The sequence below is a fragment of the Anolis carolinensis genome, chromosome 1 (genome assembly GCF_035594765.1).
Source record: "Anolis carolinensis isolate JA03-04 chromosome 1, rAnoCar3.1.pri, whole genome shotgun sequence".
NCBI lineage: Eukaryota > Metazoa > Chordata > Lepidosauria > Squamata > Dactyloidae > Anolis > Anolis carolinensis.
This window is the reverse complement of record NC_085841.1, coordinates 273,973,338-273,991,749: the sequence shown is the minus strand read 5'-3', so window position 1 is coordinate 273,991,749 and position 18,412 is coordinate 273,973,338. Positions and strand designations below refer to the sequence as shown.

Below are 18,412 nucleotides of genomic sequence, written 5' to 3'. Positions count from 1 at the left end.
GCCCCTTCTATATTGCCATATAAAATCCAGATTATTTGCTTTGAACTGGATTATATGGCAGTGTAGATTTAGATAATCCAATTCAGAGCAGATAATCTGGATTATCTGATTTGATTATCTGGATTATATGGCAATGTAGAAGGGACCTGAGGGAGCCCAGAGCACAATGCCCACCAGAAGAATTCCCACAAGATTTAGGTTGCTTCCCTGCAACACTTCATTTCGCGCACTTCACCCTCCTCCGCAACCAGGTCATTCTGTATTTTTCCTGGTTCTGTCAACTCAGGTAGTGAGAAGCAAACAGACTACTCCCCTTTCATCTAGTTTTCAGAGATTACTCATTTCACTAGGAACCTGTGTAAAAAGAAGTAACATATGCTCACGTAAAGAATGAAAAAGTAGCCAGATCTTTAAGTAGTTTTAAAAAAATTAAATACAGTATATGGGAATGCCCAGTAATACTATACTCTTGGCTGTTAATTTTGTTGGAATAAACCACATTGTTTGGGACACTTATTAACAAGTTATTACCTCTAGAACAATATTGTTTCTGTTTGTGCTTTTATGGCACCCGTTGACATGGAAACCTCATGGATTTTATAGAGTTTTCTTCAGCAAGGAGTGCTCAGAGATAGTTAACCAGTTTCTTCCTCTGAAATATAGACTGTGGTACTTGGTATTCATTGATGGTCTCCCCTCCAAGTACTAATGAGGGCTGACCCTGTTTAGACTTTAGATCAGATGAGATCTAGTGCCAGTCAGGTACAGTAGAGTCTCACTTATCCAACGTAAACTGGCCGGCAGAATGTTGGATAAGCGAATATGTTGGATAATAAGGAGGGATAAAGGAAAAGCCTATTAAACATCAAATTAGGTTATGATTTTACAAATTAAGCACCAAAGCATCATGTTAAACAACAAATTTGACAGAAAAAGTAGTTCAATATGCAGTAATGCTATGTAGTAATTACCATATTTATGAATTTAGCACCAAAATATCATGATGTATTGAAAACATTGACTACAAAAATACGTTGGATAATCCAGAACGTTGGATAAGCGAGTGTTGGATAAGTGAGACTCTACTGTATTTAGGTTCTAGGTTTACCATACAGAAAGCGACATTATGTATTATGAGTTCAGGTGAAGATGTTTTTTTCAAAATTAAAATTGTTTTTTTTTTCATGTAGAAAAGATGGCCTTAATAGTTTGGATTGATCTTTTCATGTCAGGAATTTACATCTCTTTAGGATATTGTTAGTAATTTGAATGGAGCCTTTAGTAATTTGTATATGTTAGTTGTAAGAAAAAGCCCCGGTTTGGGGATTTCAAAACAAAATCTCATTAGTTTCACATGCGTCTTCCTATAATATGTGTAGAATTAAATAGAAATGTTAGGATAGCAGGCAGGATGAGAAACTTAGTGGAAATGACTGCACACCATGAGGTGGAGAGATCGAGAATGTTTGGAATTGACTAATAACCTGTTTAAATAATATTTATTATTTATTATGAGAAACTAGTGGGTAACTAAAAACACTTGAAATAGGAAGTGCTTAGGGCTCCTAGAGCGAGAACTAGAGAGGTCTCCTATATATTTACTTGTGATGAAGTTGCTTGTTACCTGTTGAAATCCCCTCTTCTAGGCAAGTGGCAAAGATGCAAGATCTAAGTAAGTCACTTCTTGAGCTCTGAAGTGAAAAACTGAGAGGTAGAATAAAAAACAAAAGTACAAGCAGGAGCATCTTGGTTGTGGCTGTTATTTATTTTTATTTTGTATTAATTATTTATTCATAGTACATATGTGTGTGCAAGCATGCATGTGAGTTCTCAGGAATGCCTCACAAAATGGCTTACATCAAAGGAGTAAAACTATAGTGATCAATACAATAAGTCACAAAATACATTTGATTTTTTAAAAGCTGCTTTGGCTTGTTTGTCCCTTCACTCTGTGAAAAGTGGTTTATTAGAAGCTCCTTTGCTGGCAGTTGTAGCAGGAGTGACCACGCCAGGGACAAATTCAGAAAGCCGTTTTTATGGTTGTGTCTGTCTATTAAAGATTTACCTTGGAGGATTCCTGGTACTGTGGTAAACTGCTTACTAACAGACAGTTAGTTTAAAAAAAAAAACAATTTAGGATGAAGCCACAGGAGCAAACGAGGGCCCTCCTAAATTAGCTGTGTGGTTGATCCAGAAGTGTGCCAAAGCCATTTTATGACACCTGGTAAAGTTATTTTGGAAAAGCAATTCCTTTTGTGTCTTCCAAGGTGAAATTAACATTCTGACCTGGCTATCTTTGACTCACATTCTGTCATTTTTCAAGTAATACAGTCAAAATGACTTAGGTTTTCTGTCAACTATGAAACAGATGGACTTTAAAAGTCACAGAGAGGAAATTCCCATCTTCAGGGAAGTACGGGTAAAAAGCCATACATGCTGCCGAGTGCTTTCAGGAAATATTTGACAAGAGGAATGCTGCTGGCCTTTTGCAAGCACTTATCATACCAACAAAACCCAGTCGATTTGGAGCAGTATCTACAGCTTTCTGTAAGAATTAAATATCAATATGTTTGGAGAGCCGTCACCAGTACTTTTCTGAAGAAAATAATGATCATGGGAAATGGAAACAGAAGAGATGTGGTAGGCATTAATGGTAATGGTTTTATGCCTTCGCAAGTTCCTTGGTTTTAAGTTTGATTTGAGGGCCCCTCCAGACAAGGCCTAAAATGTGGGCCCTGTTGTGCTTTTATCAGAGATGTCCAAATGACACCTATGGTAACAGCGAAGTAATTTGAGACAATGCAGGTAAACCCTGCATTGTATTACTTTGATACTCCATTAGATCCAGGCCTTCCTGAAAGGCCCGGGTCTAATGGAGTATGGGGCCAGTGGGGACTGATCCATGGGACCTCTTCCACAGCCTTGGGGTCAGTCTCCACAGCCCACCTGGGTTCTTCGGATCTTGTTTCTAAAGTAAGATCACTATCTCCTGACAGGTCAAGGTTCTGATGTATTATTTCAAACTAGAAAAAGAAACATGAAATTTCATGCATGGGACTAGAGAGAAAAAAGCATTCCAGACTCATTCACGGTGATGTTTTTGTTCTACTCTTTCCAGTACTGCACTACATGTGTTTTACCTTTCTTCTCACCCACACAACTTTCCTTATACAGTATAGTGATGGGGTGGGGGGAGCCTTTGTCTTAAATTGCATGGGGTGCATGGTCAGAGTGCAAGACACCAATCATCATAGACTCAGTAGAGTCTACTGAACATAGGGACCACTGTAGTGGTTAGCCCTTCACATTTGCTGGGATTAGAAATTCCACAAAAGTAAATAACTGCAAATAAAAGAGTGCTTTTTTGACTTCAGAGAATACCGCTCTATGAATCTCTAGGTATGCCAGCATGACTCTATGGTGAACTTCCATTGGAAGCTGATCACAGAATCACATTGGAGGACCTAATGAAGCCTAGAAAGGTGTTTTATCTATGACTCTTTAGGTCCTCTGGCATGATTCTATGATCAACTTCTGACAGAAATTGACCATAGAGGTGCACTGGAGGAAGTAGAGATTCCTTGCCAAAATATTTAAATCAAAATAGTGAATATCTACAAATGTCAAATCCACAAATGTGGATCAACAGTGTGGTTTGAGCCTCTGGAGTGGGTTCAATTCCCTGCTTGGCCATGGAAACCCACTGGTTGATCTTGAGCAAGTTACACACTTACAGCCTGAGAAAATCCTGTGATAGATTTACCTTAGGGATGCCATAAGTCACAACAACAGCAATGAAAGCAACTGAAATAACATATGATGTTCCAATAGTGTAACCCTAATAAGATGTCTCTTCACTTGGTTTGCCAGGTACCCTGTTTCCCCTAAAATAAGACATCCTCAGAAAATAAGACCTAATAGAGGTTTTGCTGAATTGCTAAATATAAGGCCTCCCCCGAAAGTAAGACCAAGCAAAGATTTTGTTTGGAAGCATGCCCGCCAAACAGAACACCAGAGCATACAGGATCGATAAATGTACGTACCATAGAGTGTTGTACATGGAAATATTGGTAGTAACAAGAAATTCTTGATAAGATTCATAGTTTGTCTGGTTATGCTGGTTTGTGATGACAACTACTGTACAATATATAATAAATGTTCCTTTTTTTGTTCAACAATAAATGTGAATTCTTCTTCATGGAAAAATAAGACATTCCCTGAAAATAAGACCTAGAGCATCTTTGGGAGCAAAAATTAATATAAGACACTGTCATATTTTCGAGGAAACACGGTATTTCTGGATAAATGTAATGATTTTTTTTCCAAAACAGGTTCCTCCGTCTTTTCCTCATAAGGAAGGAAGTTGGTTGAGGTCTTTTAGAAAACTAGAGGAAACAAAGAGAAATAAATGACAGTTGACAGACTCAGAAAGCAGGAACAATGGGTTGCCCAAGTTTTGTCATAGATAGGTTCAGAATTCCAGGCACATTTTCCTGATGTTAGGGCACCTTTTGATCGAGCTACGTGGGTGAGGTTGGATTCATTTGTTACAGGAAGAATGAAAAGGCTGCAGCTGGACTTTCCTGTGCTTTTTGAAATTTATTTGAACTTGAGCAAAATGAAGTTCACTGGGGGGGGGGGGGGAGCTCTCTGTGATAATGCTCCTTTTAGCACCAGACCCACAAAGCTTTATTGCAGCTGTGCATTCCAGGCCTTGGTCTTGATATGTGAAAATTATTCACAGCAAAATGCTGTTGTAACATTGGCATTTTGTCGTTTCAACTGGGAAAACTTGCCAGCAGCATTTGTGTACGTTTCTGAAAGCGTGCCTTCTTAGCTTTTTAATGAATACCAGCTCATTAAATAAAAATGGACCATTTGAGAATTTGCAGAGGCAACAAAGAACCGTCACACTTTAATGTGAAAATAGTAACTTTATCAGGCTATGAAATTTGATTATTAAAAATATTCTTGAACCTGGAAATTTCTTGATAGCAGCAGTTATTTTTTCTATATTTTGCAGTTTTCCATCTGTCCCAGTCTATTTATATTTTAAAAGTTAAATATAAATTGATACAAAATGATGTGTAATATGTTGCAGTTTATGTGTCATTTCTATTTTTATTTTATTTTATTATTTATTTATTTAAAACATTTATAGTCTGTCTTTCTCACCCCAAAGGGGACTCAGGGCGGAGCACAAGATATATTCAGCAAGCATTCCATACTGGGAAAATCAATAATAATAAATATGCACAAACATTAAAATATTAAATATTAAAACATCAAACATTAAAATCAATTATATCTACTTTAAAATCAGCTGTTTAAACCAACTCAGGACACCATCAGCTGGGGCAGTTCTGGAGAGAGAGAAAACCAGAAATATATTGAATATGTTTAAAAAATTAAATCTCCAAGCTGAAAAATCTTCAGTGTCAGGTTAGTGACACCTTTTATAAAAGAGCATTATATTGTCACAGGTTGAATCCTTTTATGATTCAGACTGCATGCATTTCTGGATTTAGTCCTGAACTTGGATGTTCAGGTTTCTGCAATGGCCAGTGCTGCATTTGGGGTTAAAGGTAGTGACACGTGCTTTAGTTACAGATAATTTTGAATAACATAATGGACTGAATTTGAAAAGTACTCAGAAACTTCAGTTGATCCAAAGAGCTTCAGCCAGATTTTTGACCATGGCCGGTTGCAGAGTTCCACTGGTAAAACCGCTCCACTGGCTACTGGTCCATTTCTGGGCACAAGTCAAAGTGCTTGTTATCATCATAAAACGCTACATGGCTTGCATCCAGGCTGTTTGGAGGGCCCTATCTCCCTATATGAGTCTACCAATTTCTGAGATCTATGGGTGAGACCCTTCTCTCATTTCCACCAACTTGGGCTTGTTGATGGCTGTTTCCAGTCTCTGGACTCCCCTCTCTAGGGGGGACTAAGAGGGCTCTGGCCTTGTTGCCCTTCTGTCAGCTGGAAAACATTATTCCAATAGACATTCAGGAACTGACTGATATGATTTGTAAGTGTTTTCTCCGTTATATTGATTTGTTAAATCTTTTTCTATTTTTAATGAATTTGTTTTAGTTGGCTTTGACACTCCAGATAGTTTAATCGCATAGTAACATTTATCATCATCATCATCATCATCATCATCATCATCCTGCCTTTCTTCTTATATAGGGACTCAAAGCATTTGTTTTTATGTTTATAAGCTGCCTTGAGTCCCGTGTAGTATATAAGTGAAACCATAAATAAATAAGGTAATAATTGCCTAGCAATTCAATGAGTGTTTTTGGATTTTATTCCCCTCCTTCAGGTTTCAAGATTCAGAGAAAGCAGAAATGACCATGACTGCCAACAAAACTGCCAGTGTCACCAGGAGAGCGGGAGGAAGTAAAGTGTCTCGGGATACTCTTGATCGGTAAGTGCAGCACAAATATCTCACATTATTTCCTTGTCCGATGCCAAATTGCGTTACTTTCTTAGGAGCTGAGGTCAATTTGTGGCCAGTTAGCACTGAAAACTGCAGACTAAATTAACACTGGATACTAAAGACAAGTATAAACTGAGTCAACTGAGATAACTGCATGTTATATTGACATCTAACATTACAAGTCTTAATATTTTTTTGACTTGCTTGCTTGTGAAATTTATCAGCTCTGATTATTTGAGTTTGATTTTATAAGTTCTGTGTTATGTATTATTTCTACATTTGAGTATTAATGTTTATAACATGCTTATAGGGAGCATTTTTTTTAAAGAAAAGAAGACAATTTTTGCCATGTTCTGCAATTCTGTGTTCCCAAAGCCTTGCGTATTAAAAATGTATGCTGAATAGAATTTGGTGCTAGGAAATATCAAGACAGGGCTGGTGTTAAGTATTGGAGTCTTTGAGCATCTCCTGAGGTCTGCAGTCTAACAGGAAGGTTATTGATGTATCTCAGCTAAGATTCTGGATCTTCGCCTCTCCCATGCCTTTATATATGTGTTTGCTGAAGCAGTGACAACAACAAGAAGAAGCCCCACAGTCCCTGTTAGCCTTGGCCTCTCCTGAGGATTGTGAAGGGAGGAGACAAGTGAGTGGGCAGTCACAAGGAGGTGGGCCAATCAAGGGGCATACAATTGGCATTATTGGGAGGAGGTTAGATGGGCATCTCTTACCCAGTTGCAAATATAGGAGAACTCTTTCTCTGTCCTATCTAGGCCATGTGAGAAAGAATGAGAGTGAAGAAAAGAAAAGAACGGTGACTGAGAGAGCAATAAAAAAGCATTCAGTGGGATTAAAAATAAAGCTTCAGGTTTTCTGAGGCACAGCTCAGCCAAAATCTTTGGCCACTTTGGCCATTAAGTCACTGTGGCCTCTGACTGTCTCCACTCAAGTCTCGTGGCAGCATTTTTTCTTGGAACTTTCATTGACACTAATATTGAGCATTATTTAAAATAGAATTTGAGACTTGGCTTTTAACATACAATTTAAAACTAACTAACTAACATAGTGAAAAGACGTAGTTTGAATGGTGTTTAAACAGAAGAATGCCTAAACTGGTGGAAGCTCCTATTCTATTGATTTTTTAAAAAGTTATTAACTATATGCATATGTGTTTTGCTCTTATGTCAGCTCCTAGTGGTTTCTACCCCAGATTAGCGAGTGGGCAGATATTTGCTTAGTTCAGCAGGGAAACTTCAGTTCGTGTTTCCAGACTATTCCCTAGACTAGTGGTTTTCAACCTGTGGCTCCTCAAATGTTTTGGCCTTCAACTCCTAGAACTCCTAACAGCTGGTAAACTGGCTGGGATTTCTGGTAGTTGTAGGCCAAAACTAGGGATCCACAGGTTGAGAACCACTGCCCTAGAACCATTCTTACCTGTGTTTCATTGACTGAGAGATGTTATTGTTCTACTTAGCTACTAGTTATTCATAACAAATAATTGCTATGGGATTCTGGTAAAACTGGAAATGTTTCTAAAAGATAAAGGTAAAGGTTTTCCCCTGACATTAAGTCCAGTCATGTCCGACTCTGGGGGTTGGTGCTCATCTCCATTTCTAAGCCAAAGAGCCGGCGTTGTCTGCAGACACCTCCAAGGTCATGTGGTCGGCATGACTGCATGAAGCACTGTTACCTTCCCGCCCGGGTGGTACCTATTGATCTACTCACATTTGCATGTTTTTGAACTGCTTGTCCGTATACGCTTCCAAGGTCATGTGGCCGGCATGACTGCATGGAGCACTGTTACCTTCCCGTAGGAGCAGTACCTATTTATCTACTCATGTTTTCAAACTGCTAGGTTGGCAGATGCTGGGGATAACAGTGGGAGCTCACCCCACTCCTCGGATTCAAACTGCTGACCTTTGTGTCAGGAAGTTCAGCAGCCCAGCGGTTTAACCCACTGCGTCACCTAAATCTTTTTACAACATATATTTATTCATTTGAGTGGGCCTGAAGATGATTTTATCTTTCATTATGACCACAATCCATCCTTTTTCCCTGTGCTGAAGACTGAAGGGAAACAGTAAGATCTGGCCAAATCAGACCCAGTCCCACTCTCCAGAGTGTCCCAAAGCTGCAGGGTACTCCAGCAAATTCTAAAATATCCCCTGATTTTGCTTGAAGTTGAACAAAGTTGGTTTAGACCCCCAAAACTACAAAAAAAACCCTAAAAAACCAACAATCTAGGATACTTACTGAAATAGCTGTGCATCATGAAGACAGCCAGGCTTTCATTCAAGTTGAGTTTGAGGTTTGTTTATTTTTTGCGAATGAAGACAAGTCCAAAGCTCAATTACTAATAATTGAATAATTTGTCTTGAAAATCTTTCCTATAATTATATATTTTTGGCAGTGAACAACACAGCTTTTTGCTTCTATCTTTAAATTTGTTTTTTAATATTTTATTTAAGCAGTGGATAAGTTGACAGGAGACATATGGGCATAAACTTACATACAGTACATTCCTAAATTACAGACACGATCAAAGGAAAGCTCAGCAGTTTTCATCTTTTGTTTCATATCGGCTACTTGGCTGACTTCTTGGGAGCCTTGCAAAACCATCTACCTGAGTCGTAGGAGAAGTTTCTTGTTTCATTAGTCTCAACAGTGTAAGTACTCTAATCAGGTTCAAAGCTTGAAGTGAATAATTCTGAACATATTTTTAACAAACAAAAATACTACTACCCATAGCCACACCAGGAAATCTGATTACTAATTTAATATGGGGTTTGAATAGAAGTACTGGAACAAACAATACGGTCATGATTAATCTTTTTCGGGAGTTTCTTTGCAATCAATGGAAAAAGGTAGTTATTTTCTTGCAATGAACTTTATTCCTATAACTGTCATTTCTCCTGAAGAAGTTGTTTAAATGTGATTTGATATTAGTGAAATAGAGATAATCATTATTTTGTTTACCAAGAGTGTAACTTGTCCTCATGGCAGAAATATTGCACTTTGGGAAATTATGATTTTCTTGGCTACAGTCAGCAGAATCAGAAGGAAAAACTGGCAAGCAAGTCAAAATTTAAGAAATATGCCATCTGTATATGGTAATTTAAGAGGAAACCACAGCCAAAATTGGCTTTATGCCTGCTAATGCCCTAAGCACAAGTAAATTATATATAATATAATATTGATATTAACGATTTAGTTCAGTAAATGTCATATCATATAAAAGACATTTGCTGAAATTCTTCTTTACCTTTAGCAAAGAAAAGAAAAGAAAAAAGCAGGGATAATAGATTGGGGATCACAAAATGTCATGCTTTAATTAAAAAGATCAGAGAGAGGAAGCAGTTAGTCAGCATTGTAAATCAGCAATAAACTGTGCTGTCTCTCTGGCTTGCTATGTGACACACAAGCCATACTGCCCTCCATGCTCAGGCACCACAATAAGCAAAACATGGGTGCAGGCTGCAGTGGGAGCAGGCAGGAAAGTACTTTGGTCATAATAAATCAGGATTTAGGTTGTATACAGGCAGTCCCCAAGTTACGAACAAGATAGGGTCTGTAGGTATATACCGTGTTTCCCCGAAAATAAGACAGTGTCTTATATTAATTTTTGCTCCCAAAGATGCGCTAGGTCTTATTTTCAGGGGATGTCTTATTTTTCCATGACAAAGAATTCACATTTATTGTTGAACAAAAAAATGAACATTTATTATATACTGTACAGTAGTTGTCATCACAAACCAGCATAACCAGACAAACTGTGAATCCTAACAAGAATTTCTTGTTACTACCAATATTTCCATGTACAACACTCTATGGTACGTACATTTATCGATCCTGTATGCTCTGGTGTTCTGTTTGGCGGGCATGCTTCCAAACAAAATCTTTGCTTGGTCTTACTTTCGGGGGAGGCCTTATATTTAGCAATTCAGCAAAACTTCTACTAGGTCTTATTTTTCGGGGATGTCTTATTTTCAGGGAAACAGGGTATATCTCATACATACATACACCCCCATAATGTTTGTTTTGCTGTCTGTGGGCACTTCCAGACATAACTTAAACCCGTGCCAAAGCAGGTTTAAACAACCTGCTTTGGTGCATGTTAAAGTTCACCCCCCCCCAACCCAGACTTTCCCGGTGGGGGGACTAAATGCTATCCCAGAATGGTACCCAGCCAGCTCCAAACCCCCTAAAATGCATCATTTCTATGCACCAGGAGGTCTCCAGGACCACCGTAATGGCAGCTCAGTGGGTTTTTCTAAATTGTAAGAATAGTTTTAGTGGGTTCTGGTGGGAGGGATGGGCACCATCTCACTCCTCTGGGCTTTTGGAAGCCAGAAGAAGGGGGATGAATGTGGGGACTTACCCCCAGGTAGTTTCAGGAAGGCCCAGATCTAATTGATTCCTTACTTTGTCCTGAATCAATTCGCTTTTACTGGAGGCGTTGTTTGGATGCCTCTGGTAAAAGCAGGAGAGTTCCTGCATTTTTGGGCTTGTTTGGAAGGGTCCTGCGTCTCTGTTCAGAAGATTTATCCTTACTTTCTGTCCCCGTGATAACTGGATTTTGAAAAAATTGGCTTGTTATGGAAACAAGGATTAGTGATAAAGCCTCAGTTGAGGCACCTTTTCCCCATGATAACGCTTTTAGGAGTGAATTTTCCTTCTGAGGGGTAGATTTCTCTCACTTCCTATTGTCTCACCCCCATTCTTAACTATGAGTCGTATGTAAGTTGGATGTTTGTAACTCGGAGGCTGCCGGTATCTGGTTTGATTGAGAAAGTATCTTGATGCCTTTCGCACTTGAAGGTGGCCATGCTGTTATCACTCATTTATCATACCAGTAAATGGTGTCCTTGATAGAGAACTACAGCCAGCTCTAGATCTTTGCAAAGTTCTGATTCTGGGGGGGGGGGGGGGGAGTGGGACATATATAAAGGCAGCAGCAGCAAGGACAACAACAACATACTCCTATCCATATTTCATCCAAGAATGTATTTGAAAAAACTGCACCTAAATAATATAATGTATGAAATAGCCCTCAGTCTCAACAGTAGACGGAGGAGAGTTAGTGGGATAGCCTTGCAGTGGTGATGTGTTTGAAGATATTTATGGAGAGCCTATCACTGGCTTTATCTTTCAACATTTTTTTCTGAGGACATTTTCCATTGCTCTCCTTCAACTTGCCCAAGGTCACTTTGTGGGTTTCCATGACAAAGCAGGAATTTGGATCCTGGTCCCCAAAGCCCTAGTCTAACACGCAAATTGCTACTCTTCCACTATCTTCCACGTATTAAAAAAACCCCCACTTCACTGAAGATGATGAGGGCATATATAATAGGGCATGTGAGGGTGTGGGCAAAATTTGGGCCTTTTGTTCTGTTCATATCCTTAAAATGTTCTGATCTCAAGCAGTGTAGGATTTTGACCACAATTTTAATTGTGCTTGGAAAGGGACTGGTGCCCAGTGCAGCTGTTTGGATATGATATGCTCTTGTCCTTGATCCCATTCTGCGGTTTTGCTGCAGAGTCCTGAGCTACGTTCTGTTTTCCACAGCTTCTATAAAGCTATTGCCTCCACAGTCATTTCCTGCATTATGCAGCTTCTTACAGAGTCCGAAAGGAAAGATGCAACCCTAACCAGATCAAAGATATCTCTGAACAGGATCTGAGTATTAATGGACACCAGTGTCCCTTTTTCAAACAGGCCAAAGGCAAGAAAAACAAATTCTTTAAAAGGACATCAGGCTGTCTGCCGTCAACACTGAGTCTGTTTTGTTGTGTTATTCCAAAAATGAGCTCATTTTATTTAAAAGCCAAAACTAAATTGTTTAGAGAGGAAGAAATATGAAAACTGTTGGCTGTTTCTATTTTAGGGGGCTTCTAAAGGAGCTTCAAACTGTTCATGTAGGACTTTATTGGAGGAATCCGCTATTCCACTTAATTGTGTTATCGTTGATAGTGGATAAATAACATGTTGAGCACCCTCACTATTGCATTTCTCTTTATTAGCGGAATTACAGTTTCACCAATTTGTGGTACTTTTGCACATCCTCATGACCCCACCTTTCCCCATTACTACTTTTTAGACTTTTTAAATTTTATTTTTAGCATACTTGCATGAGCACAGCACCCAAAAAAAACAAAAAAGCAAATACCAATATATATAAATTAAAAGAAAACAAGGCAGTTTGGGAATAGTAGGGGGGAAGAGGGCGAGAGGAGGGGAATCCTGCCCTCTGATGTCACTTTACTACCAGCATTTACTACCAACATGCTAGTACAGAAGCAGAAGGGACCCATCATACCAAGATAAGTGGTGGGAATGTTCAGAGATTGGGAGCTATTGACATATTTTACCCATTAATAGCTAGGGATGGGAGAATCACAGGAAGTTGGCAGAACAACAGAAGAATAAACGTGGCATTGTGTGATAGAGACTATCATCAAAAGTAAAAGTCCAGCTGCAATGCTGGTTTGCCTGCCTTGTGTGATAAAGTCCACAGACTTCACAGAGGCTACTTGCGCATTACATAGTGGACTCTGCGTTATCACATTAGAGCTGAAAGAGTAGGCAAAGAGTATGCATCCCATCTGAAATCCGGTGGCTGCCTCCTGCAGAATTCTGGAGCTTGTAGTTTTGTGAGGTCTAGGACCTCTCTGGCTGAGCATTTTAAAGGCTCCTTCCCTAAACTACAAACCCGGGAAAGCCTGAGGTTTGGGTGGGTATGTGAGAGCTGAAACCTGCGGAAAAGCTTCGGTGCAGGTTTTAGTCCTGTGTGGAATCGCCCCGTAAAACAGAGAACATGGGAAAGCTCATCAGCTACCCCTGGCATGTTACAAAATTATGTCTATAAGTGGGAATCTTAAGGAAAGTGGAGGATGGTAAAAGAAACGTTGTCCCTGGATACACTTCGGAAGAATTATTCAAGTGGTTTCTAGAACATTAAAGGTGTTTCTGTTTACTTACACAAGCATTGCATGACCTGGTTGTTTCATTTCTCATTGTGCACATTGTTAGTTTTTGAATAATTTTTTTGCTGAAACATGTTGATTCCTCATGATGTAGGAATCCATTTATACTCATTATGTTATTTATGCCTCGGGTACCCATTTTTCTGTTAATGCATAGGAATACATCTATTCTGTTAAGTAAGGCATACTTTCTGTCTACTATTTTAGGGCTTCACAATCCCGCATGTTATTTCTCTTTCCTGTGCCTCTCTTCCTCTTCTTTGCTTATCATGAATAGCAACCTCCACAAGATGAGCACCTGATTAATAGTATTAGGGAAAAGTCATGTCTAGCTATGGACATGAGTATGTTCTACACATATGTTCCTAATCAGGAAATAATAACTAGATGGATAGCTACAATATCTCACATTTCAGACCAGTTATCTATTTGTTTGGCTTATTTTGAGCTATCAGGTAATTCTTTTTATTGATGTGACATTAATACACTTTTGGAGGCATTGTCATTGTTTCAGCTACAGTAAATAAATAGAAAGGTCAGACAAGAGGAAAAGAAGTTATTATCTTCATTTTGATCAAAATAAAACTCTGTTTTTTCAGGTGGTCAGGGGGTTACTGGTTCTGTTAGAATCTCCAACAGTATGCTAACTGATTAAGAAATGCCATGTTTTGACACTGGATTCACTGTGTATGTCAAGAGGTCAACCTTTTATATTCTGCACAAATGGTGTAGTGGATGTGTGTACATTTCCTTAACAAGGAGAGCAACAAAAATGAAATATTCTGGCAATTGACATACAAAGTCTCTGCCTCAAAAACCAAAAAACAATCCTGGGGTCATGAGTATATGTTGTTGCTCTCTGCTCTTCCTTCATCACCCCACTAATAATCACACTTCTGCCTGAAATACCAAGGAACTGTAAAGTTATTAGCCAGACATTGTGACCAAAATTAATAGGAAAAGAAAGCATACTTGAGTTTATTTTGGGATGAGTGGCAAAGAGGTTTATTATTTTAGCAAAGATTTTGATAATCATAAACCAGCTGTGCAGTCAGACAAAGTAGAATATTATTAAAAGATGGGTTGAAAGTAGTTAGTATGTCAACTGGACAGTTTGTCTCTATGCCATGTTAGTTGTTGTAAGGCCACTTTAATTAATCTTCAGCTAAGAATGTGCATAAGGGACTCCACTTACAAAAAGGCACTTTTGCTTGATTTACCACTGCCTTCAAATGCCACATATATCTGTCTTTGGCTGATTCTGCATTGTAGAGTGAATTCAGTTTGATACGACTTTAACTGCTGTGGCTCAATGCTGTGGAATCTTGGGATTTGTAGTTTGGTGGGGCACCAGCATTCTTTCATAGAGTAAAGATCTTTTAAAACTACAGCTCCTATGGTTCAGTAGTGTTGAACCATGGCAGCTAAAATGGTATCAAACTGTGTAGATACACACTTCATCACAAATGCTGGCATTTTGCCTGGTTTCCCTTTTGTCCTGTGCTTCTGGTCTACTTTTTTGTTTGTTTGAACTCATTGCTGGTACGATTATACAAATTCTGGCTACCAGAACAAAATCTGGCTACCAGTATTACAAAACTCAAAAATCAGAACAGTAAATAAAAAGCAATACTCTGAAAACAGAGGGTTTCCAGACATGAATCAACCAAGGGCAGTTAACGACTCTAAACAAAGGATGCCCCAGAGGCAGGAAGAAGACAGCAGATAAGCTTTTCAATGCTAATTTAAGTGATTAACTACACATTCACACTGACCTCTCTCACCCTAGACTTTCCACAGATATATATTAACCTCTTTGCTTAGTTTTCTCCATACCTCACAACCTCTGAGGATGCCTGCCATAGATGTGGGCGAAACGTCAGGAGAGAATGCTTCTGGAACATGGCCACACAGCCCGAAAGACATACAACAACCCTATACAAATTCTATTTGTATATATTAAGCAACAATATATTAAAAAATACCTGGTTAAGATAAGAAAAAGGTGGGATAATACAAGAAGACAGAAGACTAACATGAACACCAGATGATAAGAATCTACTTTTTTGTAACCTGCTAGGGGCAGCTGATGAGCTAGGTTCACCTGTTTTACTATGTTCTCAGTTTTACTATTCACCCAGGGCCATTCCACACAGGGCTAAAAACCGCACCAAAGCAGGTTTAAATATTGTAAATATTGTAGATGAACATTCTTTATATGCTAGAGCAGTGGTTTTCAACCTGTGGGTCCCCAGATGTTTTGGCCTACAACTCTCAGAAATCCCAGCCAGTTTACCAGCTGTTAGGATTTCTGGGAATTAAAGGCCAAAACATCTGGGGACCCACAGGTTAAGAACCAATGTGCTTGAGTATATGTATAACATTACCCATCCTACACACCTCCAGTGATACAATAGATTCCTGTGTAGATTTAATTTACTAACAAAACTACGTAACTAACATATATCAGTAAGGTAACACGTTCTCTTACAAGCAGAAGCACTTTAAAATGTGAAGGTCAGAAATTACTGAGTAAATTCAGGAAAGCAGAGCAAAACCATTGCTCATGTGGAATGCAGGATTACTGTGGAAGGTGTAAGAATATGTGTTTTACTTGTATCTTGGTTGATTCATGCTGAGTCTTCCCAACCAGCACTTTGTGTGTGTGTGTGTGTGTGTGTGTGTGTGTGTGTGTGTGTGTGTATATATATATATATATACACAGAATGCTCACCTTAGCAAGAAACATTAAATAACAACAACAACAACAACAACAACAATTTATTTATATTTCACCCTACCTCCCCGGAGGGACTCAGAGTGGATTCCAGCCATAAAAGGCAAACATTCAATGCCCAAACACAACAACAGCACATTGAGGATGTGCTTCTGTGATCTGCATTAGAGATTCTTGGGATATGCCTTCCCTTTTTCCATGTACAAAATTTGATTTAGATTTAGTATTTTTCAGTAAATGTCAGAATAAGAACCAATACCTGCAATACCTTGGAGAAGGTAATGATGCTGGGGAAAATGGAAGGAAAAAGGAAGAGGCCAAGGTCAAGATGGATGGATGGTATCCTTGAAGTGACTGGCTTGACCTTGAAGGAGCTCGGGGTGGCAACAGCCGACAGGGAGTTCTGGCATGGGCTGGTCCATGAGGTCATGAAGAGTTGGAAGTGACTGAACTAATAAATAATAACAAATCTGCAAGTTTGGGAAATGTTTGATTGATAGTTCCCCATTATTTGAAGTTTTTTTCAGTTTGTGTCTTCTGGATGAGGCTGTGGTCAAGGAATATGTATTCCATGTGATGGCCTCTTCATACCTCTGTTACTGGTTATGTGTGAACACAAAATAGAAACCAGGCAGGTTCTTCAATAGTCTAGGAACCCAAATGCCATTCTACTTCAAACATGTAATATAGTATTATACATATAGAAGATCCGTAGATATGTGTCTTATGAAGGTTTGCCTCTTTTACTGTTTTACAGCTCATATGCTGACAAAAGTCATTACCTATGTTGTTAAAAAGAGATTCACTACACTCTTTCTTATAGTTTGATAAGGTTATGTGCAGTCTTGCCAGTGTTATGTCATAGCTATCTGACGAAGACTTACTTGACTTCCAAAGTCACTGACTTGATTTCATAACTAAAGAAACCTGTTCAACTATGCTCTCAAGGCTGTTTCTCTCTCTCTCCCTCTCTCTCTCTCCCTCTCTCTCCCTCTCTCTCTCTCTCTCTCCCCCCCCCCCCCCCTTATGATTCTTAGCCAATTCCAGAAAGAAAAACAGATTTGTGAGGGGAGTTTGGCCGTGTTCTGCAACAAGGGAAACATGAGAAGGCAACCACAGGAAATAGTAATTGCATAATTCATTATTTTCTGTGGCTGGTTTCTTTCAGAACCTGGTCTACGTAGGCTTGATTCATAAGTATGGTGGAACCTGGAGAAGCAGCTGTTATTTTGAGAAGATGGGGGCAGCTGTTGGAAACTGCTGTCTATCTTAATCATTTGATACAACATTCCCAGCCACACCAACAGGAGTAATCAATGGGACCACCTCAACCTCCCCAACTTGGTCTGGTTTTAATACAGAATGCAGACACATTCAAATAAGTGTTTTATTATAGTTATTTTTGCACTATTCAGCTGAGAAAAACTTTTAAAATATTCTGAAATTTGCTTTCAGTTTTACCATGATACTTCCACTACCACTGTTGAGATACTTTTAAAAAAAGACAAAAAGTTCAAGATTTCTGTGTTCATCATGTAAGAGCCAGCATAGTGTAACTGTTTGAGCATTGGACTATGGCTCTGGTGACCAGGGTTCCAGTTTCTGCTCAACCATGGAAACCCACTTGGACAAGTCACACTCAGAGGAAGGCAGATGCAGCACCCCCTCTGAACAAATCTTATTGTTGCTATAAGTGGGAAATGACTTGAAGGCACAAAACAACTACAAGGGAACACATGAATAGTTCTTCTCTTTGTCTTTATGTAGCTGGTGAAAAGAGTAGGACACATCTCCCTGCTGTACATTCTTGGCAATCAAAGAAAATGTATTTTCAGTACATTCCCTTCATCCTCCCCCTCTGTACTCTGTATTCTATTCATACATACACATTGGAATCCCACACAATTCTTGGAAGTTTTTTTAATTAATGTATTTTTCTTAGTTTATTTTTCAGGTGTTTACAAAAAATTGGCTCTTGCTTTCATTTTCCTTAAATGACACATTCCATCTCTCAACTGTCAAAAGACAACAGTTTTCTTTTGAAATAATTGTGGGGTTTGCTAAAAGGGTTTTGTTTTAATCCAGGAAACTAAAAGAGAGAATTGTAGATTACAGTTCATAGATTGAGAATAGATAGTATTAAAACTTTGGAGTAAAAGAAAGCAGGGGACGCCGCTAACAAATATTTTGAGAGCAAGCTGGAAAGCTCCCACTATGCCACAGAAGTGAGATAAGTGAAGCGATGCATT

The 18,412-nt window shown here is 38.9% G+C and overlaps 1 protein-coding gene across 5 annotated transcripts in view; it reads left to right on the top strand.

Annotated features, from left to right (window-relative positions):
- dennd2b (DENN domain containing 2B) overlaps nucleotides 1-18,412 on the top strand; it is a 178,760-nt gene that overhangs the window by 75,282 nt on the left and 85,066 nt on the right. For all 5 annotated transcript variants that reach the window (XM_008107133.3, XM_062967694.1, XM_008107127.3 and 2 more), the window contains one exon: nucleotides 6,329-6,433. In XM_008107133.3, coding sequence (XP_008105340.1) covers nucleotides 6,354-6,433 — 80 coding nt within the window. In that variant the 5' untranslated portion in view covers nucleotides 6,329-6,353. Of the gene's footprint in view, nucleotides 1-6,328; nucleotides 6,434-18,412 lie in introns of those variants that run through there.